Source organism: Pseudoliparis swirei, chromosome 9, assembly GCF_029220125.1.
Source record: "Pseudoliparis swirei isolate HS2019 ecotype Mariana Trench chromosome 9, NWPU_hadal_v1, whole genome shotgun sequence".
Taxonomy (NCBI): Eukaryota; Metazoa; Chordata; class Actinopteri; order Perciformes; family Liparidae; genus Pseudoliparis; species Pseudoliparis swirei.
The window spans coordinates 26,105,755-26,128,003 of record NC_079396.1 but is presented as its reverse complement, the minus strand read 5'-3'; the positions used below and the strand labels follow the sequence as shown (position 1 = coordinate 26,128,003).

The following is a 22,249-nucleotide window of genomic DNA, read 5'->3' as shown; positions in this document are numbered from 1 at the left end:
TCTTTAGTAATAAATAAACAATCAAGTTTGTGTTTTTACCTCTTAAAAATGTAAACACACCATTATTATCAGGACATATGTTCTTTATAAAATTTATAATCTGAATATATAACATGCATGTGTATTATTTAGTTATAGTTGTAAGAAACTAAACTCAGCGTGTGTGTCAAAGAAGAAATACAATCTCCAAAACAATTTTCTTCAGAAACATTTTCCCTCTTTATTCCAAGAAAAAAGAAAAAAAGGTCTTTTCATCCCAAATGATAAAATAAAATAAAACAAACGTATATTATTAATAATAATAACAACAATAATAATAATCAATCATTAAGAGGATAAGTATGACAATTCTCAAATTTTGTATATCCTTTTTTTCTTTTCTCGCTTTTTCTCGATGATATTGGTCGTGATTGATTAAACATGCAGCTAAATAAGTCCGATGGTGATGGTGGTTTGGAGGAGGATGAGGAGGAGGATGAAGAAGGGAGAGAGTTGTTTCCCCAACACAAAATGGCCGCCGGCGGGAGCTACGAGGTTAGCTATGCTAACCAGTCAGCGCTGTTAGCGGGGAAGTAGCTTTAAAACAGTAAGACTTGAGGTGAGAGCTAGCCAATATTCCTGATAGCCTCAGAGCTAACAGCCTGAACTGAGCAAAGATATTAAAATTAAAAACAGATTGTGAATTTCAAAATAAAATCCTCCAATCACAACTGATCCCAAATCAGCATTAAGACCAAGCCCCATGTGGGTTGTAACCAGGAGAAGGAGAAGGGAGGCGGCAGGGGGGGTGTGATAATGCTGGATCACTATTGGCTGGGAGGAGAGGGTGATGGGAGCGATGAGAAAGAGAGGGAAAGAGGGAAGGAGGGAAGGAAACAAGCGGACGAGTGATCAACTAAGGAGTTGAAATGTCTGCAGAAAAAAACAAGTTTACATTTCTTTGTTTGATGTTTTATTTTTTCCCTGGTCGATCTCCTTCTGAGGGTCAGAGGTGAGATGCAGGGGGCAAAGGGGGAGGTCAAAGGTGATCGTTGTCTGAGTGTGTGTGTGTGTGTGTGTGTGTGTGTGTGTGCTATCAGCTGCTGTCGGGTGACGGCTCTCTCTCTCGATGCATGGAGGCGGAGCTCTGATGTTTCATGCTGTCCAGGTACTCCTGCTGGGAGACGGCCAGCACCGAGGCCAGGATCTCATCGTCCTCCCAGTCCGTCAGCCCTGGAACACACAAGAGACCGGGTTACAGACCGGGTCACAGGCCGGGTCACAGACCGGGTCACAGACCGGGTCACAGACCGGGTCACAGACCGGGTTCACAGACCGGGTCACAGGCCGGGTCACAGACCGGGTCACAGACCGGGTCACAGACCGGGTTCACAGACCGGGTCACAGACCGGGTCACAGGCCGGGTCACAGGCCGGGTCACAGACCGGGTCACAGGTCGGGTCACAGGCCGGGTTCACAAGCCGGGTCACAGGCCGGGTTCACAGGCCGGGTCACAGGCCGGGTTCACAAGCCGGGTTCACAGACCGGGTCACATGCCGGGTTCACAAGCCGGGTCACAGGCCGGGTTCACAAGCCGGGTCACAGACCGGGTCACAGGCCGGGTTCACAGGCCGGGTTCACAAGCCGGGTCACAGACCGGGTCACAGGCCGGGTTCACAAGCCGGGTCACAGACCGGGTCACAGGCCGGGTTCACAGGCCGGGTTCACAAGCCGGGTCACAGACCGGGTCACAAGCCGGGTTCACAAGCCGGGTCACAGGCCGGGTTCACAGACCGGGTCACAGGCCGGGTTCACAAGCCGGGTCACAGGCCGGGTTCACAAGCCGGGTCACAGACCGGGTCACAGGCCGGGTCACAGGCCGGGTCACAGGCCGGGTTCACAGGCCGGGTCACAGGCCGGGTTCACAAGCCGGGTCACAGGCCGGGTTCACAGACCGGGTCACAGGCCGGGTTCACAGACCGGGTCACAGACCGGGTTCACAGACCGGGTCACAGACCGGGTTCACAGATCGGGTCACAGGCCCGGTTCACAGATCGGGTCACAGACCGGGTTCACAGACCGGGTCACAGGCCGGGTCAAAGACCGGGTTCACAGACCGGGTCACAAGCCGGGTCACAGGCCGGGTTCACAGACCGGGTCACAGACCGGGTTCACAGGCCGGGTTCACAGACCGGGTCACAGACCGGGTTCACATGCCGGGTCACAGACCGGGTCACAGACCGGGTTCACATGCCGGGTCACAGATCGGGTCACAGACCGGGTCACAGGCCGGGTTCACAGACCGGGTCACAGGCCGGGTTCACAGGCCGGGTTCACAAGCCGGGTCACAGGCCGGGTTCACAAGCCGGGTCACAGACCGGGTCACAGACCGGGTCACAAGCCGGGTTCACAAGCCGGGTTCACAAGCCGGGTCACAGACCGGGTTCACAAGCCGGGTCACAAGCCGGGTCACAGACCGGGTTCACAAGCCGGGTTCACAGGCCGGGTTCACAGACCGGGTTCACAGACCGGGTCACAGGCCGGGTCAAAGACCGGGTTCACAGACCGGGTCACAGGCCGGGTTCACAGGCCGGGTTCACAGACCGGGTCACAGACCGGGTCACAGGCCGGGTTCACAGGCCGGGTTCACAGACCGGGTCACAGGCCGGGTTCACAGACCGGGTTCACAGGCCGGGTTCCCAGACCGGGTCACAAGCCGGGTTCACAGACCGGGTCACAGGCCGGGTTCACAAGCCGGGTCACAGGCCGGGTTCACAGACCGGGTCACAAGCCGGGTCACAGACCGGGTTCACAGGCCGGGTTCACAGACCGGGTCACAGACCGGGTTCACAAGCCGGGTTCACAGGCCGGGTCACAGACCGGGTTCACAGACCGGGCCACAGACCGGCTTCACAAGCCGGGTTCACAGACCGGGTTCACATGCCGGGTTCACATGCCGGGCCACAGACCGGGTTCACATGCCGGGTTCACAGACCGGGTCACAGACCGGGTTCACAGACCGGGTTCACAGACCGGGCCACAGACCGGGTTCACAGGCCGGGTTCACAGACCGGGTTCACAGACCGGGTCACAAGCCGGGTCACAAGCCGGGTCACAGGCCGGGTTCACAGACCGGGTCACAGGCCGGGTCACAGACCGGGTTCACAAGCCGGGTTCACAAGCCGGGTTCACAAGCCGGGTCACAGACCGGGTTCACAGGCCGGGTTCACAGACCGGGTTCACATGCCGGGTCACAGACCGGGTCACAAGCCGGGTCACAGACCGGGTTCACAGACCGGGTTCACAGACCGGGCCACAGACCGGGTTCACAGGCCGGGTTCACAGACCGGGTTCACAGACCGGGTCACAGACCGGGTTCACAGGCCGGGTTCACAAGCCGGGTTCACAAGCCGGGTCACAGACCGGGTTCACAGACCGGGTCACAAGCCGGGTCACAAGCCGGGTCACAGGCCGGGTTCACAGACCGGGTTCACAGACCGGGCCACAGACTGGGCCACAGACTGGGCCACAGACCGGGTTCACAGACCGGGTTCACAGGCCGGGTTCACATGCCGGGTTCACATGCCGGGTTCACATGCCGGGTCACAGGCCGGGTTCACATGCCGGGTCACAGACCGGGTTCACAGACCGGGTTCACAGACCGGGTTCACAGACCGGGTTCACAGGCCGGGTTCACAGACCGGGTTCACAGGCCGGGTTCACATGCCGGGTCACAGACCGGGTCACAGGCCGGGTTCACAGACCGGGTTCACAGACCGGGTTCACAGACCGGGTTCACAGGCCGGGTCACAGACCGGGTTCACATGCCGGGTCACAGACCTCATCAGAGTTCAGAACAACCTGAAACATCCTGCAGAATGCTGAGCACAGTGTGTGTGTTACCTGGTGCACAGGGGGAGGGGGGTTTGCTCAGGAGGATGGCGGCTCCGGCGGGGGAGGGGGGCTTGTTGTGGGTCGACGGGGCCGTCAGGAGGTCGGAGTGAGCGTGGGAGTGGGAGGGGTCGCAGTCACGTTGCCGCGGCGACCGGGTGCTCCAGTCGTCCGGTCCGCTGGAGGCCGCCGCCGTCGCCGAGCTGCAGGTGGCGGTCGCTTTGCGGGGCTGAGGGAGAAAACACGTTGAGACCCAACTGTCTCTGTCTGCCTGTCTGTCTGTCTCTCTCTCTGTCTGCCTGCCTGTCTGTCTGCCTGTCTCTCTGTCTGTCTGTCTCTCTGCCTGTCTGTCTGTCTGTCTGTCTCTCTGTCTGTCTCTCTGTCTGTCTGTCTGCCTGCCTGTCTGTCTGTCTCTCTGTCTGTCTGTCTGCCTGCCTGTCTGTCTCTCTGTCTGTCTCTCTGTCTGTCTCTCTGTCTGCCTGTCTCTCTGTCTGTCTGTCTCTCTGCCTGTCTGTCTGTCTGTCTGTCTCTCTGTCTGTCTGTCTGTCTGCCTGCCTGTCTGTCTGTCTCTCTGTCTGTCTGTCTGCCTGCCTGTCTGTCTCTCTCTCTGTCTGTCTGCCTCTCTGTCTGTCTCTCTGTCTGTCTGTCTGCCTGTCTGTCTGCCTGTCTGTCTGCCTGTCTCTCTGTCTGTCTGTCTCTCTGTCTGTACCTGGCGGGCCTGCTTCTCCTGGTCGTGGAGCCACTGCAGGTAGCTCTCCCGGGCCACCTGCTCCTCGATGGCCTCGTTGGTGGCCTCCCAGTCCGTCGCTCTCTTCTTGTCCTCCAGCATCTGCTGCTCAATCCACGACTCCTCCGACGTCTTGATGGCCGACTTCATCAGCGTCTGCTCCGCGTACTAATGGAGGGGGAACACACATTTATTACTAAACACACACACACTTCACACGGCTCAACGTTTGGAAACTACAGCTCCCAGAATGCTTTGGGGGACGTGAACAGGATGTTTGTCAGCAGGATTATAGAATAACTGGTTTTAATGTTGGAACCAGTGAACAAGAAGTGACCATATCTGGACTGAGGAGGAGTGACGCGGAGACGCCGTCAACCTGTCAATCACCTCGTAGCCCCGCCCCTAAAGCGTCCCCTGCTTTATGGTCTGTGTGACTCTACAGACCATAATGTACTAAATGATGACATCATGACATCAGGCTGTATAGAAGAAGACTTAAAACTAGAGCTTAAGACATGAACTCATGTTTACAATGTTTACTGAGGGAATACATCAAGAGAGAAGTAGAGTTATTATATAGACTTCTATACAACCAAAGGAGCCCCTGGTGGTCAGGAGAGAGAATGCAGCTTTAACACATGAAGCATAGACTTCTATACAACTAGAGGAGTCGCCCCCTGGTGGTCAGGAGAGAGAATGCAGCTTTAACACATGAAGCATAGACTTCTATTCAACCAGTAGATCTGAATCAGACAGAGCAGTTATTTTTCTCCGAGGTCTGTCTGTTTCTACTTCCTGTGTTAGTTAACATCAGGTCACGTGATCACCGTGAGAGAAGGAAACGTCTCAGGAGTTCTGCTGACCCGTTATGTGGCGATGCGGTCAAAGCTTATTAGACGTGACAAACAGTTCTCATAAAAACACAATTTACACGTCTGAAGATTAAAACAACGAAGGTCAATTAATTTTAGACGCTTTAGAAACAGGAAGTTTAAAAAAACATTTGTAATAGTCGTAAATATATAGCAGCCAAATCAAATAGTTTCCAGGATTTTCTTTAAAACACATTTAATACTTGACTTGTTTATTTACAGGGTTTGTTTGAAGGTAATAAAGTAGTTCATGAATATGAGATCAAATCATCTATATATTGAAAGATAACTAAAATCCCTCCTCTCTATAGGGGAGGTTGGTTTGTGGAGTTTACAGACTGGGCAAAGAGGTGTCTTAAAGGTTGTGATTCTGGTACCCCGGGTTTGAAGGCGGGCAGTCCCAGTCCAACCCCGATCGTGGCCTTGTTGGGGTTCACCACCGAGTTGTAGTGGATGTTGCGATGGTAGCTCACTCTGATTGGCTCATCGTTGTTCTGGTGGATGCCGTGGAATGTGTTGATTGGCTCTGTAGGAGGAGGAGGAGGGTGAGAGGCTGGTGTGATGTGATTGGCTGACATATCTGCAGCTGGTTTCTATTGGACAGACCTGGCTCACCTGTACTGTACTGGTACACTTCCACCGGTCGGTTGTACATCTCGGCCATCGCCTGCATCTCGATGTGGTTTCCGTGGCAATTGTTTTTCCTCTTCCTGTTGATGTATGTGGTGAAGTCCTCCGTCACGTAATTTGAGAAATAGTCTGCGTTCTTCATCTGGGAGGAAGAAGACGGTTATGAACACAGACGAGGAGGAGACGCTGGAGGAAGAGGAGCGTCGTGAGGGCAGACAGGAGGAGACTCACCAGGTAGTCCATACAGTGTTTCCTGACCACTTCATGCATGTCCTGATCCCCGTACACCTGGTCAGCTAACACACAGAGATATACGGCAGGTCAGAGGTCAACTCATCCATGAAGAGAGAAACTGTCATCACGAAACGGGACGTACGGCGACACGGAGCGATTGTCAAGAGACACGGAACGATTGTCAGGAGACACGGAACGATTGTTAGGAGACACGGAACGATTGTCAGGAGACACGGAACGATTGCGAGGAGACACGGAAAGACCTCAAGGAGACACGGAACGATTGTTAGGAGACACGGAACGATTGTCAGGAGACACGGAAAGACCGCAAGGAGACACGGAACGATTGCGAGGAGACACGGAAAGACCGCAAGGAGACACGGAACGATTGTCAGGAGACACGGAAAGACCGCAAGGAGACACGGAACGCTTGTTAGGAGACACGGAACGATTGTCAGGAGACACGGAAAGACCGCAAGGAGACACGGAACGATTGTCAGGAGACACGGAACGATTGTTAGGAGACACGGAACGATTGTCAGGAGACACGGAACGATTGTCAGGAGACACGGAACGATTGTTAGGAGACACGGAACAATTGTTAGGAGACACGGAACGATTGCCAATTGTGTAGGAGACGGAATGACTGTCAGGAGACAAACACGGTTAAACAATAGAAGAACAATAGAAGAATTCTAAATCTGTGACATCCTTAAGGTAGTCGCCATAACAACGGGTCAACATTCAGGTGTTTGAGGACAGACCAGAAGGTTAAAGAACATGAACCAACTTCATGAAGAAAAGTGAGTTTAATGAAGGACACTCAGCTCTCAGACAAAGGAGAGAAAAAGAATGTTTCCACCCCAATTTTCTTTTTATTAAACTAAAAAGATGCATCATCTTGTAAAAGCTTTACAAGGCGACTATAAGCTCACTATTAATCTTTAGAATATGAAAAAAACACTGAAAAACACACCACGCTTTTATTCTGTTAAGTTTATGCATGTTTTAACATTCGGCCCCTTAAGATATTGTAAAGAATATATATTATAGCTTAGCACAGCCTAGTATCGTTTGCATAAATGTTATGTGGAAAGTGGAAAATCACTGTGGAAGGTTTGAAACTTTAGCAGGGCAGTCCAGCGCCTGAACTAATCAAAGAAGATAACAGTGACACACGAAAGAACTTTATGCACCAACGCTCACCCTAGATTTGAATAGAACAAAGCAACACTCATATGAACAGGAGAGCCACAGAGACAACTACTGAGCGCAGATAAGATAAGGAAAGGTCCAGCTTTGACAATTAATATCTGGATTCAACCACAGCCCTCTCTGACACACACACACACACACACACACACACACCTACACTGGCCCTTTGTAAATATCCTGGGAACGACCTTCTCGCCACAGCGCATCCCACCTAGGAAGAGATAAGACTATCTTAGAAAACTCCCGAGCTTCAAAGGAAGCTACATGTGAATTCCATCTTTCTTCTCACACTTTCACAACATATGCTCTCATTGGCTGTACAAGAACCAATGAAGGAGCGACAACGGCGAAGCAGAGGAACAAGACCCAATGAGAAAACACCGCCTCTTTACTCCTGACCAATCAGAACTGTCCCTGTTGATTATTTCAATGGCCGTGCGAGCTCTGCTCAGCATCCTTTTTGCAGCGCTGGGGCCATTGGTGACAGCTCTGGATTGGGGTCCATGCGCATGATTGTCTGTTTGTATCCTGATTTTGAATAAACGCTTTATAGAGTTAAAGTAAAAGTCTACCGCTGTTTCTTCCAGTGAGTGCCGTTCAGGTGGTGTGTTGCTGTCCAACTCCAACAAATGGTAGCAGAGCGATGGTTGTGAAAACCGGTCCAGAGACCTGAGGAGGACAGCACCTGAGACCCCCGGACGGACCACTGCTTTCAAGGCCCGCTCCAAGAAACTGATCAAACACCGGTGTCAAAAATAAGGTAAGACTGAACCTGTTTATTTTCAAATCAGTCAAATTGAACACTCTAAATTTGATCAGGAGTATTGGAAGTGAGTATTGAAACTGCCAAATTTTTTGACTTAATTTAAATGATAAGATAAAGCGTAAACAGAGATCACGATACAGTTTGACAGAAAGACCTCAGGGAGGCATTAAAAGACTCTACAGAGAGCCGGCCAGGGGCCGAAGACGGGTCAGGGGCCCGCATTAAAAGACTCTACAGAGAGCGCCAGGGCAAGACGGTCAGGGGCCCGCATTAAAGACTACAGAGAGCCGGCCAGGGGCAGACGGTCAGGGGCCCGCATTAAAAGACTCTACAGAGAGCCGGCCAGGGGCCGAAGACGGGTCAGGGGCCCGCATTAAAAGACTCTACAGAGAGCCGGCCAGGGGCCGAAGACGGGTCAGGGGCCCGCATTTAAAGACTCTACAGAGAGCCGGCCAGAGGCCGAAGACGGGTCAGGGGCCCGCATTAAAAGACTCTACAGAGAGCCGGCCAGGGGCCGAAGACGGGTCAGGGGCCCGCATTAAAAGACTCTACAGAGAGCCAGTCAGGGACTGAAGACCTCAGGGAGACACGTAGAAAGACTTCATAGGAAGCCGGCCAGGGGCCGAAGCCGGGTCAGGGACCTGCATCAGAACACATGTGTATGTATAATCTGTGAATGAATGTTGAATACCGGTGGTGAATAAATGTTGTCAGAGTGGAATCAACAGAGCAAAGTCGAAACCTTACGGTGTCAACGTAAGCTCTGGTCTGTTGAATTGCACGAGTGATAAATGAGGATTTATTGTTCTGAAAGGCACGTTGCCGAGTAAAGAACACATTGTATGGCAATTATGTACTATGTTTAAAAGCAGTTACGAGTTTGAGATTGAGGAGGATACTGAGAAACAAAGAGGTAACTCCGCTTAACACTGAAAAATACAGAAGCAGAAACGTAAACACTGCGAGTGACAGTCAGCTGTTCGTGCTGCGTGGCTCGCTGAGGGCACGCGCATTCACAGACAGAGCAGCCCCTCCCCTCCCCACTTAGCTGCGCGCTCCGTTCCTCACCCTGCAGCCACTCAGAGCGAGACAATAACAGAGCAGCGACAGAGCAAGAACAGTAACGGAAGAATTCCTTTTGAAGATAACTATTAATTAGTAGAGTGTGCGACCATCTCTTACTTTTTGAAATTATGTTTTAAAGAAATGCATTGTTTTGCCAAATTTTTAATTTTTCTTTAAATTAACTGATCAATTGCCCGGCTAGCTCAGTCGGTAGAGAATGAGACTTCTAATTCAAAGGTTGTAGGTTATTCAGTTTTAAATTGATCCTCTTTATTATTTTATTATATAGTCTATTTTATATTTTTATTATAATTTTTCCTCAGTCTCTCTTAAAGATTTGACCCCTTTCAAGCATAACTGCAGTTTTTTCAGCCACAAGGCACCTCTCTTAGCAGTTCAGATTTTAAAAAATAATAAAAGAAAAACTGAGAAAAAGGTTGATGTTTCTAAGATAATGATGATGCCACCATTTGATGGTGAGGGAGGAGCAGCCTATTTAGGTAGAATCAGAGAGTTGTAGAACGACAAACTAGGGAAAGATTTCCTTGAGGATAGCATGACTGAACAGTTTTTAGGTTATCAATAGAATCATCAGTGACTGTGACCATACAGACCGAACTGAAAGGGATAGTAGGACTAAAGTACATGAACTTCTATGACTTGGAAGCTCAGGTCAGACGCCATATAGATACAAATAAACAAGAGCAGGGAAAAGATGACCTGACCAAAGCAGAAGTAAATGGCACAAGCCACGGTGCAGCAGACTGCAGCACAACTACATGGACCTTAAGTCCTGTATAGTCCGTATCCAGCTCCTCCTCCAAATCCATAAGCACTGATCTATCAACAGCCACAGCAAGCCACGTTTGCACCGCTTCAAGCTTAGTTCCCTCAAACCTTATGTCCTGCAACAGGCGGGTCAGCAGCCCATAAATGGGGCCCAACAACAGAGAGATAATATGCATAAAAGAAGCCCGTTCAGGAGTAAGAGGGGTAACAACTGGGGCAACGGAGGCTTTAGACGAGTATTAATAAATTTTTAATTATAGTCAGGTTGGACATTGGGCTAATTTTTGTCCTTATCCACCAAAGGGTTAGCAGTCTCAGTCAGGACCGCTTCAGTACTCTCATAATGTCTAACCCCGCCATAACAAGCACCCAACACATAGCCACAGCCACAAGGCAATAGTGATCCACGGCACCAGGCCCGGACCAGAGACACACAATTAGGCATGCCCAGATCCAACAGCTGACAGCGAACTGTATTCACTGAACAGAAATGTGCCACACCCACTAGTCACCTAATGATTCAACTGGAGACTAAAGAGACACTGAACAGGAAGCAAAGGGTCCGGTGGGACAGAGTAGATGATTATGACATCACACCTCTGCATGACAACAGCCAGCGGTGGAGACTTTGGTTCAAAGTCCTGCATCCCGACTCGCCACCAGGGGACCAAAAACATTGTGCCCTTAACTACACCTTGATACAAGATGAGATCTGAGATCCTGAGGGAAGGCCTGCAACACGAGATTGAGGTTCATGAAAACCCAACTGTGGAGGCTCGGAGATCTATGCAGAGAAGCAAGGAGTAGCAGCGGCTGTTGAATGAACACCAGAGCTGCAGATTGTATGCAGTCGTTGACACCGCAGCTCCACATCAGTGTTGGTCCAGAGTGGAGGCACAGAGAAGAACAATGGTGAAAGCAGAGGTTGAGGCTACGGACTGGGTGCACACACAAAATTAACACTGGCATTACTCCACATTTGAGAACATGTACAGAACTGCACACACATCGGAGGTCCAGTTAGTATTAGAGACACATGCTTAGACACATGCTTAGCCGCACACATAGTAGAGAGAACACTGATCATGGGGACACTGACAACATGCTTAACTTATTTCCAGACACTTTTAGGACTGAAAGGTGAACTGATGTGTGACTGATTCCGATGGCTCCCGTAGAGGTAGAGATAGAGTTAAAACCGCGTACGATTCCAATTTAATAGTCACCAGCATCCCTTAAGGATGGAACAGACTGTAGATATATATTTTTAAACCATAGAATGGCTGTTATAGGCAAGTGTACTGGAGAGGACGAGGGCTCCCTGGAATACATTAATTAATTAATTTCCTAAACCTGGAAAATGGGCCTTGATTTGGGGCCAATAAATAAATTTGTAACCTGTTCTTTACTAATTAGGCCGACTTATTATGACATTCCTTACCCAAACACAATGATGACGCTGTGAGTTCAGACAAGACATGGTTCTCCTGCATTGATTTGACAGACGCATGCATTTTAATTTTATTTCTCCCTTTTCTTCAAGAGGTTGACTGTTTATGAAGATTATTATTATTGAAAAGGACGGATTTGGGAATTCCATCCTATTTCAAAAGAGGGGTATGTTGATGCCAGACTATTAAGAGGAGGGCCAGACAAGTACAGACTAATAGATCAGATATCAGTAGGTTTAGAATCAGTGACCCCAGAGAACCATAAAAATATTTTTTTGAAATCATAATATGCTTGATAAATGAAAAGATGTAATCTTATTTGTGTTCCTTCCATAGTTGTGGTGATAGTAGATGGGGTTCAACGTCGACGGATTCGAAGAAGAGCCGCCACTCCTGTACACATAACTTGCTAGTGTTTGACCACATCCCATATAGTGCACACAGGCACACACTTAAGGTATAGAGTTACAAGACGCATCAGGTCCGACAACGGAACACATTTTAACAACAAACTGCTGGGGAAAGTTGATATGCACTGGGCATAACCCACAAGTTTGGGTCCATATATCACCCTCAGTCTCAAGGGTTGGTCGAGAGAGCCAATCAAAGTATTAAGAGGATAATGTGCGAAGGCGCTTCCACTAGGTACTGATGATCATGAGAGCAGTACCAGCGGGGAAGACGTCACCAATTGAGTTGTTAACAGGAAGAAGTATGCCAGAGCCACCCAGAGATGGAGGTCATATGCCACCTCTGGATGTCTGCAAAATTGAAACGTCAGAATACATAAACGCTCTAATTTCTCTCTCACCAAAGCTCTCTCAAACCAGGTCGTTCGAGCCCAGACGATCGATCAGGAGGCAGCAGAGCAACCAAAGTAAAAGTAGGTGACTGGGTCAGGGTCAGGGTTCACAAGAGGAAGTGGACTGAGCCTAGGTGGACTGGTCTGTACGAAGTGAAGGAGGTTACTTCACACATGGTCCAGGTCAAGGGTAAGGCAGAGGCACCTTGACACTACCTGACACATTGTGCCCCAGCCACCTGTCCAATAAGGACATTAATAGATACACGATCAGATCTAAAGATGTTGATGCCACAGAGGTCGTTCCGTAGGTGTTTCGGGGAGCCTGGTAGCCCAGCTAGAAGGTCCCCCCCGCAAACCACTATAGGAACAGCTGGAAGTCAGACAAACTGTTCTAATAGTCATGGGACTGACTCTTGCCATTATCGTAGGATTAGTCATGTGAGGTTTAGAGAAGAACCTGCCAAAAAAGACATTATAATAGAAAAGATTAGGGAGAATATTGTTTTTAATGTATGTTGCATGAGAGTGACTGTATGTTAGTATTATAGATTGACGAAGCCAGTTGAATTACGTGAAGTGACTTACAATAACAAAGACGGGACTCTAATGTGAAAATGACTTTAATGCGGACAATAACAAAGAAGGGACTCTTATTGTGAAAATACTTGGTTAGTGACATTTGACCCCTCCATTGTTCTAGCGGAACTTTGAACTAATCACTAGGTGTCAAAGGCTGGACTCACCCTTGAGGGGGAGGATTGGCTGATTTTGAGTCTAAGACTCTGGGGATTGGAGATAGCGGGGTCTCTTCAACAGATATCTCGACGCCGGAAGGCTGAGGAAGCAGAGGAGCCGGGAGCCAATGAAGAGCATGCTCTACCGCCCACGATGCTGCCCATGGGAGTCATGTCGTATCCAGGGCCCATGCGACACCAGTGGAAGAAGAACAACAAGCCTGACCAGGACGATCCAGACGAAATCAAGTTCGAGACCACCGGATAAAGACCCCATCGACGACCAGAAGGACCAGAGGACCAGAAGGACCAGAAGGACCAGAAGGACGAGTTGCAGAGGAGACCAGACCCACAGGTCGCAGACGAGTACCAGGATGAAGCAGATGACGCTGACCCAGCCAGGGTTGAAGCAGACGGATTGCAGCAGGGACCGGATCGTCAACAGGCTAACAGGGTGCCAACCTACTACTCACCAGCCGCTAGGATGCAAGGCCTGCCTGACCACTCTCAATTTCACCTCTTTCCTTCTACACCTGCACATTACAGATATAATGCACACACACCTACTGACTTCCCTAGGATGGAAGATCTAAGAGGGTGGATCGGAGTACCACATGACAGAAACCACGCCCCTATTCCCATCCCTAACAGAGAGAGACTCTCTCCCTGAGAAATAGGTATCTTACAGGTCTTATGGGACCTTAATCTAGGCAACGAGAGATCATATTTCAGGAGACGCATTCACGTCAAGTGGCAGAGCTAAGACAGGACGAGGAGACCAGGACACATAGCCACTTAGGGAGGCCAGGCCATGACAAGATCTGGCATAAAGAGGGAAATAAATATTCCTGGAGTAAGGGTTCACATCCAGCGGATGTGAAAAGAGGGATTTGTAAAGAATATATATTATAGCTTAGCACAGCCTAGTATTGTTTGCATAAATGTTATGTGGAAAGTGGAAAATCACTGTGGAAGGTTTGAAACTTTAGCAGGGCAGTCCAGCGCCTGAACTAATCAAAGAAGCTAACAGTGACACACGAAATAACTTTATGCACCAACGCTCACCCTAGATTTGAATAGAACAAAGCAACACTCATGCTCACATGAACAGGAGAGCCACAGAGACAACTACTGAGCGCAGATAAGATAAGGAAAGGTCCAGCTTTGACAATTAATATCTGGATTCAACCACAGCCCTCTCTGACACACACACACACACACACACACACACACACACACACACACACACACACACACACACACACACACACACACACACACACACACACACACACACACACACACACACACACACACACACACACACACACACACACACACACACACACCCTTTGTAATTATCCTGGGAACGACCTTCTCGCCACAGCGCATCCCACCTAGGAAGAGATAAGACTATCTTAGAAACAGGGCTCCAGACTGCGACCAAATGGTCGCATTTTGCGCCTAAAATTAGACACAGTGCGAGTAAATTTTTCATCAACTCGCGCATGCGCGACCAGTAAATTAGCAGATTTCTTTTTTTTGTTATTAAATATTTTTGTTGCTTACAAACTTGTTCTACACTTCAGCCCACTATAGTTAGCGGTAATGCCTGAATGACTGGTTTGCTAACCGACATTAACTCCAGAAGAAGAAGAAAGGAGACGAAAACCGGGGGGGGGGGGGGGGGGCTAATGTGTGAAAAGAGGCGCACCGCAACGGAGACACAACGAGGGCGAGGGCCGCAGAGTGAGAGGTCCACGAGGGGATCCTCACCACCGAGCGGCGTCCCCGTCCCCCGAGTTGAATCTCTGGGTCAACTCAGCCGACACTCACATGTCTGAGCCCCTAGAGACTGATGCTCACAGTAAACACATTCCATCAGGAGCGCGCGAGGATTTTGATAACGTTAGCGGAAGGATTTAAGTGACAACATCCGGTTTTGCAAAGTTAGCGGAAAGAACCACATGAAACAACATCCGTTTATCAAAATAAGATGTCGACAAATCATACACGAACATATAAAAGTAAACAATGAACTGATGTTGTATCTTTATAGATAGTTTCTGAGATTTAGCTTAAATTATGCTAACATTAAAACATTTTTACTGGACCAAGGAAGAGTTTATAAAAATTAGTCAGTCTTTTGTATGTTAAGAAAAGTCCTGTATATAGATTTCCCCAAGAGTTCCAGGAAATGAATGATGCAGATGTGTTCCATACATAACTGAAATCCCCTACAATAGCAATCAAACAATTTTAATGTATCAATTAGGACATTTTTCAAAGTAAAAGTCCTAAATGTTTAAAGAAATCGGTAATTTCTTTAATGTTTGAGGTGCTTTATATATGTATTTCCTCATAGTCCTAGGCAATAATGCTACACAATAAATAGAATGCTTCAATCAACACCGTGATCGGTGATTGGTATTATCGGATCGGCAGATACTGATTTCAGTGATCGGTGATCGGTATTATCGGTGATCGGCAGATACTGATTTCAGTGATCGGTGATCGGTATTATCGGTGATCGGCAGATACTGATTTCAGTGATCGGCACCAAAAACCTGATCGGTGCATCTCTTGAAACCAACAACTGTTTTGATTGGCCACATCGAAGTGCAACATGCACATGCTCAAGGTATGTTTTCTCTTAAAATATGTTTAAACTCAATACAGTAACTTCTGAAGAGTTCTCTGTTGTGAATGTTTTGCAGTTCATGACGGCAAACAGGCATAAGATTGTATATTGTCAAATTATTTATCAGTAATACAGTAAAAATGATGGGAAAACTTTGCAAGTCGATTTATAGTGTGTCAGGGTTCTTCCTGCAGAGAAAATTTGGGCGCGCTAAGCGTTTTCAGCGCCTATGACAAATCCGGCGCCTAAGGCAAAAAAGTCTGCGATTAAAAACTACGAACTTCGATGTCGGTAGCGATCGCTCTGTCACGCGAGCCGAGAATTGTTGACGGGGGGGGGGGGGTAGACGAAAATTACAGAGTGGCGGGTGGAGATTTCACCCTGTTATAATAGTAGGGGAAACACTGGAGTTGATAAGCGTGTCTTCTTGTCTGATCAATACACAACTGTGAGGTGCGTGAATGGACCGAGCGGCCAGCTGCTGATCACTCACTCAACAGCTCGACCTGCACGAATAGATGGTGCGCGCATAGCGCGCAAACATTTTTTTTGGGGAGCACCGAAGACCCATTTTGACCCAGGAAAAACCCTGTGTGCGCCCCTAAATTTTCTGCTTGCGCCCCTAAAATTTTAAGTTAGGGGCCACTGTGCTCCTAGTAAAAAAAGTTAGTCTGGAGCCCTGCTTAGAAAACTCCCGAGCTTCAAAGGAAGCTACATGTGAATTCCATCTTTCTTCTCACACTTTCACAACATATGCTCTCATTGGCTGGCCACAAGAACCAATGAAGGAGCGACAACGGCGGAATCAGAGGAACAAGACCCAATGAGAAAACACCGCCCTCTTTACTCCTAACCAATCAGAACTGTCCCTGTTGATTATTTCAATGGCCGTGCGAGCTCTGCTCAGCATCCTTTTTGCAGCGCTGGGGCCATTGGTGACAGCTCTGGATTGGGGTCCATGCGCATGATTGTCTGTTTGTATCCTGATTTTGAATAAACGCTTTATAGAGTTAAAGTAAAAGTCTACCGCTGTTTCTTCCAGTGAGTGCCGTTCAGGTGGTGTGTTGCTGTCCAACTCCAACAATATTACATGAGTAACATTAATAATAATAAAGAGACCACACACACACACACACACTTTGGTTTGATTTCAGCAAGTCACATGGTTTCAGCAAGTCACATGGTTCGTTACCACGGCGATTCCTTTTTCTCATCAGTTGTCTATGTGAAAAGTTTGTGACACACACACACACACACAAACAGAGTCATATACACACACAAATGTATACACGCACACACACAGTCATATAAAAACGCACACACACATATACACAGTCATATACAAACCCACACACACACTCAGTCATATACAAACACACACACAGTCACATACAAACACACACAGTCATATACACAGTCACAAAGTCATATACAAACACACGTATACACATGCGCACGCACGCACACACAGTCATATACACACACACTCATAACCAAACAGCAGCAGGTGTCAGAAACACAGGGTTTCTCCCAACACGTCACCCAGTGTGTGTGTGTGTGTGTGCGCGTGTGGGTGTATGTGTGTTTGACGATCATTGTGTTAACGACAATAATTTGGTTCTGCTTCTTATCCAATTATTGTAGAGGCCAATATTTAAATCTGCTGCTGTTTTCCTCCAAAGTTCAAAGAACGTGAACATGGTCTAGGAGGTCTGGGACCCTTAGATCCTCTGTGAGGTCAAAGGTCAGCGAGGTCGGTTGTGTACAGATTGTTAAGACCTCTGAGGATCATTTGGAATTTTGGGCTATACAAAATAAATGTAATTGAACTGTGACCTGCTGTATTCTGGAAAAGTGTTTGTTCAACAAGGAGAATAAAGGTATTAGTTTAGGAAAGGGGGCGGGGCCTTATAGGGGACTATGTAATTCACCAGAACCTGACAGCTGAAAAAAAAAAAAAGATACATAATCAATAAAGATCAGACATTTGATTAACTTCCTGTTCAGAGGAAACTAACTTACTGTGAGGGTTTTTGTAGTTCCAACAGAATGAGACCTGTTGCATTATCCTGCTATACTTTCATTAACTATGGGATCAATAACTTCAGGTGATATGTGGACTGAGGAGGAGTGACGTAGAGACCTGTCAATCAGCTTGTAGCCCCGCCCCTAAAGCATTACAACTCTGAAGGCAGGACCTTCTTTCGTAACAGAGTATTTCTACACTGAAGTACTCGTGTTAGTACTTATACTGCAGTTAAAATCAAATTGATCAGCTGACACTTTAACCCACAACACGGTTAAGCACCCAAAGCATTGTGGGTGAACGGAGCAGAGGCCATCACTGATAATGTTTCTCAAGAAGACAGTTTGTTATATAACACACACACACACACACAAAATATATATATATACACACACACTATAGATATAGAGAGCTTGTAGAAGCATATTACCCCACTAGAGAGCTTGTAATACCATATTACATGGGCGGCTTTAGCTCAGTGGGGTAAGAGGGCCGTCCTGCAACCGCAGGGTTGTGGGTTCGATCCCCGCTCTCCCCATTAGTTGCAAGTCGAAGTGTCCTTGAGCAAGGCACTGAACCCCCAGTTGCTTCCCGGGCGCTTCACCGCAGCCCACTGCTCCTTAATAACTAAGGATGGGTTAAATGCAGAGAACTAATTTCCCCTTGGGGATAAATAAAAGTGTATATTCTATATTCTATATTCTATATTACACCACTAGAGAGCTTGTAGTACCATATTACCCCACTAGAGAGCTTGTAGTACCATATTACCACACTAGAGAGCTTGTAGTACCATATTACCCCACTAGAGAGCTTGTAGTACCATGTTACCCCACTAGAGAGCTTGTAGTACCATATTACCACACTAGAGAGCTTGTAGTACCATATTACCCCACTAGAGAGCTTGTAGTACCATAGTACCCCACCAGAGAGCTTCTAGTACCAAAATGCCCCACTAGAGAGCTTGTAGTACCATCTTACCCCACTAGAGAGTTTGTAGTACCAAAATGCCCCACTAGAGAGCTTGTAGTACCATATTACCCCACTAGAGAGCTTGTAGTACCAAAATGCCCCACTAGAGAGCTTGTAGTACCAAAGTGCCCCACTAGAGAGCTTGTAGTACCATATTGCCCTACTAGAGCGCTACCTCACTAAATGCGAGGCTACTCGTGGTTCCTAGAGTCTTAAAAAGTAGGATGGGAGCCAGAGCCTTCAGGTATCAAGCTCCTCCTCTTTTATGGAACCAGCTCCACCTTCAGTCCTGGAGGCAGACACAGTCCCCTCATGGAGACTGAAGACTTTCCTCTTGATGGTCTTATAGTTAGGGCTGAATCAGGTTCACCTGGTCCAGACCTAGAGATGCTGCTATAGGCTGATCGGCTGCTGGGGGACATTTAGGATACACTTGGCACCTCTCTCCTCTTCTCTCTCTCCTTATGGATGAATTTCCATCTCTCCATCACACATGACTAACTCTGCTTCTTCCCCAGATTCTTTGTGACTTCACGCCTCACAGGGTCCATTGGACCTGGTGGGTCTGAAGCTGGTCCTGGATCCTTGCCCCTGGTCTGGATCTGGCCTCCTTCCTATTGGCCCTGCCTCCTTCTCTGTCCCTCCTGCCTGGTGGGCCGGCCTCATGCTGATGCAGGGCAATGGCAGGATCCGAAAAACCTGACTTATGTATTCTCATCTTGAAGGTTATCCGACTAACTAAGTTAGAGGAGCAGGGCCCAGGTGAGTCCTCCGTTTAAATTATTATTATTATAATGAGTAAATAATAATAATAATAATATGTATTATTATTATAATTATAATTATTATTATACACTTTTAAATATATTGCAAAAAAGAAAGTAAAACTGGTTCATGTTTTTACATGAAATAGAAAATAAAACGACCAACATGACACCTGCTGCTGGCCAGAGGACCTGCTCACACACACACCTGAGGAATAACCAGGTGTGTGTGTGTGTCACTCACCCACGGCTCTGAACAGACACGCTCCGTCCTCCTTCATCTTCTTGATGACGAAACCTTTCTTTTCCCCCAGAGCTTTTTCAAACCAGTGCTCCTGCTGAACACACACGCACACATGCACACGCACACATGCACACGCACACACGCGCGCGCACACACACACACACAAACACACACAGGGGCAGATTTGTGAAAGATGTAAAAACTCAAAGCAACGATTCAATCGATTAACGCACATTATTACCAAAAGGAAAAAAATATAAATATAAACAAAACAAATATAAGAACATACTTTTCATAAATTAACATATTATGGAGAAAAAAAAATTATATATATATATATGTATAATTGTACAGAAATATATAGAGATAAAATATATGAAATGATTTTGTTCTGGTATTCTAAAATATGGTGTTTGTTTTATTTTCATATGATGATGATGATGATTATTATATATTTACAACTTAAACCCTGATTATATATTATAAATTATATAATCTTTTATATTAAGTTATATTATGTCATACATCACCATGGTTATTTTTCTAAGAAACCTTCAAACTTTTACTTTAAAAGAACCTTTTGTTGCAACGCATGTGTTTATGTTGTTGTTGTTGTTTTGACTTAAAGAAAATAATCAAAAGTGATGAAATGCTGTTTTCAGGTACCTGAACTCACCCGGTGCTGTGTTCAGGTACCTGAGGTCACCTTGTGCTGTGTTCAGGTACGTGAGCTCATCTATATATATATATATATGTTAAAAGCTTTGGACAAAGTTATTTATGATGCAATGACAAATATAACCGCCTAAACATTTTAAATAATTCCACCAGTAAATCCACATCTGAGCGTCCATTGTCTGTCATGTCCACACATAGTTTGCACCTGTACACAGGTATCTTTACGCATCATCAAGCAGCCAATCAGAATACAAGACATTAAATGTATAGACATTTTTATTATTCCGTCTCATTTATTAAAGCATAATTCTCTCATATATATATATTAGTTAAATGTCTTTGTGTCCTAAAATTATTTATTTATGATTGATAATTGATATTGATGATGATTTAACATGAACTAATTTCCCCTTGGGGATTAATAAAAGTGTATATTCTATAACTTGTGATTACCACATGAATAGTTTCTAACATGTTACCACATGAATAAAGGTTGATAATATAATATTACCACATAAATGTAGGTTAATAACGCCTCTAAGACATCATGAAAATAATGCTATTACCACATGAATAAAGGTTAATAACCCCTCTATAACGTACTAAAGTGAAAAATCAGGTATTATTCCATGAATAATGGTCAACAACGTGTTATTACCACAGGAATAAAGGTTAATAGCGCCTCTATTATTTCCTCTAGCTAATGCTTATTATTACCACATTAATAATGGTCAATAATGCCTTATTACCAGGTGCATACAGGTAAATAATGCCGTATTATCAGGTGCATGAAGGTAAATAATGCCTTATTACCAGGTGCATAAAGGTAAATAATGCCATATTACCAGGTGCATAAAGGTAAATAATGCCTTATTACCAGGTGCATAAAGGTGAATAATGCCTTATTACCAGGTGCATAAAGGTGAATGCCTTAATACCACATGATAAAGGGTTAATACTGTCTTATTACCAGGTGTATAAATGTTAATAACGCCATATTACCAGGTGCATGAAGGTAAATAATGCCTCATTACCAGGTGCATAAAGGTAAATAACCAAAGCCATCCCAGTACGATAGCGTTGCAGCATTAGCACGATGCTAACGGTTAGCTCCTACCTGTTCTATGGTGGCCGGGTCCATCGACTGCAGCCGGGCCGCGTTCTCGTACTCGTCCTCGCTGTTGTTCCCGGCTGCCTCCTCCGGGTCCTGGCTGGAGCCTCCGGGTCCGTTGCCCCCGGGCTGGCCTCCCCCGGTCAGCGCCGCCGCCGCCACCACCCCCCCTCCGGAGCAGCTGCCTGCCTGCCGCCGCCTCTTGCTCAGTCCGGGCCCGGAGCAGCAGCCGCCTCCGCCGCAGCCGCCGATCACAACGCCGCCGGCCGACGCGACGAGCTCCCCGCGGGTCCCGGGCCCCGCCGTCCCTCCACCAACGCCGTCCCGCCCGTCGCCAGGCGGCCCTCCTACCGGGGACGCGGAGCCAACGGGCGGCGGAGAGGCCTGCTGCGGCCGGGAGCTCGCCTCGATGCTCCGCCGGTCGTCCCGAGCGGAGGAGGGCGGAGCGGGCTGGTAGGACCACGGCGGAGGGGACGCCCTCGGCCGGGCTCCGGTCCGTCCCGCGTGTGGGTGCTGGTGAGGGTCGGAGCCGCTCCGGCGGTCGCTGTCATCGGTGTGGTCCGAGACTCCGACCCCGGAGCTGGGCTTCTTCTTCGGGAGGATCGTCATGGTGTGTGTGTGTGTGTGTGTGTGTGGAGGGGTCAGAGGGTGA

At 47.6% G+C, this 22,249-nt stretch overlaps 1 protein-coding gene across 3 annotated transcripts; it reads right to left on the bottom strand.

Annotated features, from left to right (window-relative positions):
• Positions 1–192: 192 nt before the first annotated feature.
• otud5a (OTU deubiquitinase 5a) lies at positions 193–22,232 on the bottom strand. 3 transcript variants are annotated; one of them, XM_056422186.1, is made up of 8 exons: positions 21,604–22,232; positions 19,809–19,902; positions 6,334–6,398; positions 6,079–6,244; positions 5,850–5,998; positions 4,580–4,765; positions 3,883–4,099; positions 193–1,212 (listed from the first exon to the last, which is right to left on the bottom strand). In XM_056422186.1, exons 1-8 carry the CDS (start codon positions 22,204–22,206, stop codon positions 1,076–1,078), a joined length of 1,617 nt encoding a protein of 538 aa, XP_056278161.1. In that variant the 5' UTR covers positions 22,207–22,232; the 3' UTR covers positions 193–1,075. The 3 variants fall into 3 exon arrangements, with proteins under 3 accessions (XP_056278161.1, XP_056278163.1, XP_056278162.1); XM_056422188.1 differs by having other exon boundaries at positions 6,088–6,244; XM_056422187.1 differs by having other exon boundaries at positions 19,809–19,899.
• Positions 22,233–22,249: the final 17 nt, after the last annotated feature.

Excerpts from the sequence above, each read along its gene's own strand:
- otud5a (XM_056422186.1), bottom strand. The coding sequence starts at position 22,206 with ATGACGATCCTCCCGAAGAAGAAGCCCAGCTCCGGGGTCGGAGTCTCG. Across the intron at positions 4,766-5,849 it reads TGCCCGCCTTCAAACCCGGG|TACGCGGAGCAGACGCTGAT; the intron begins GTACCAGAATCA and ends CCCCTCCATTAG. Across the intron at positions 4,100-4,579 it reads AGGAGAAGCAGGCCCGCCAG|CCCCGCAAAGCGACCGCCAC; the intron begins GTACAGACAGAG and ends TTTCTCCCTCAG.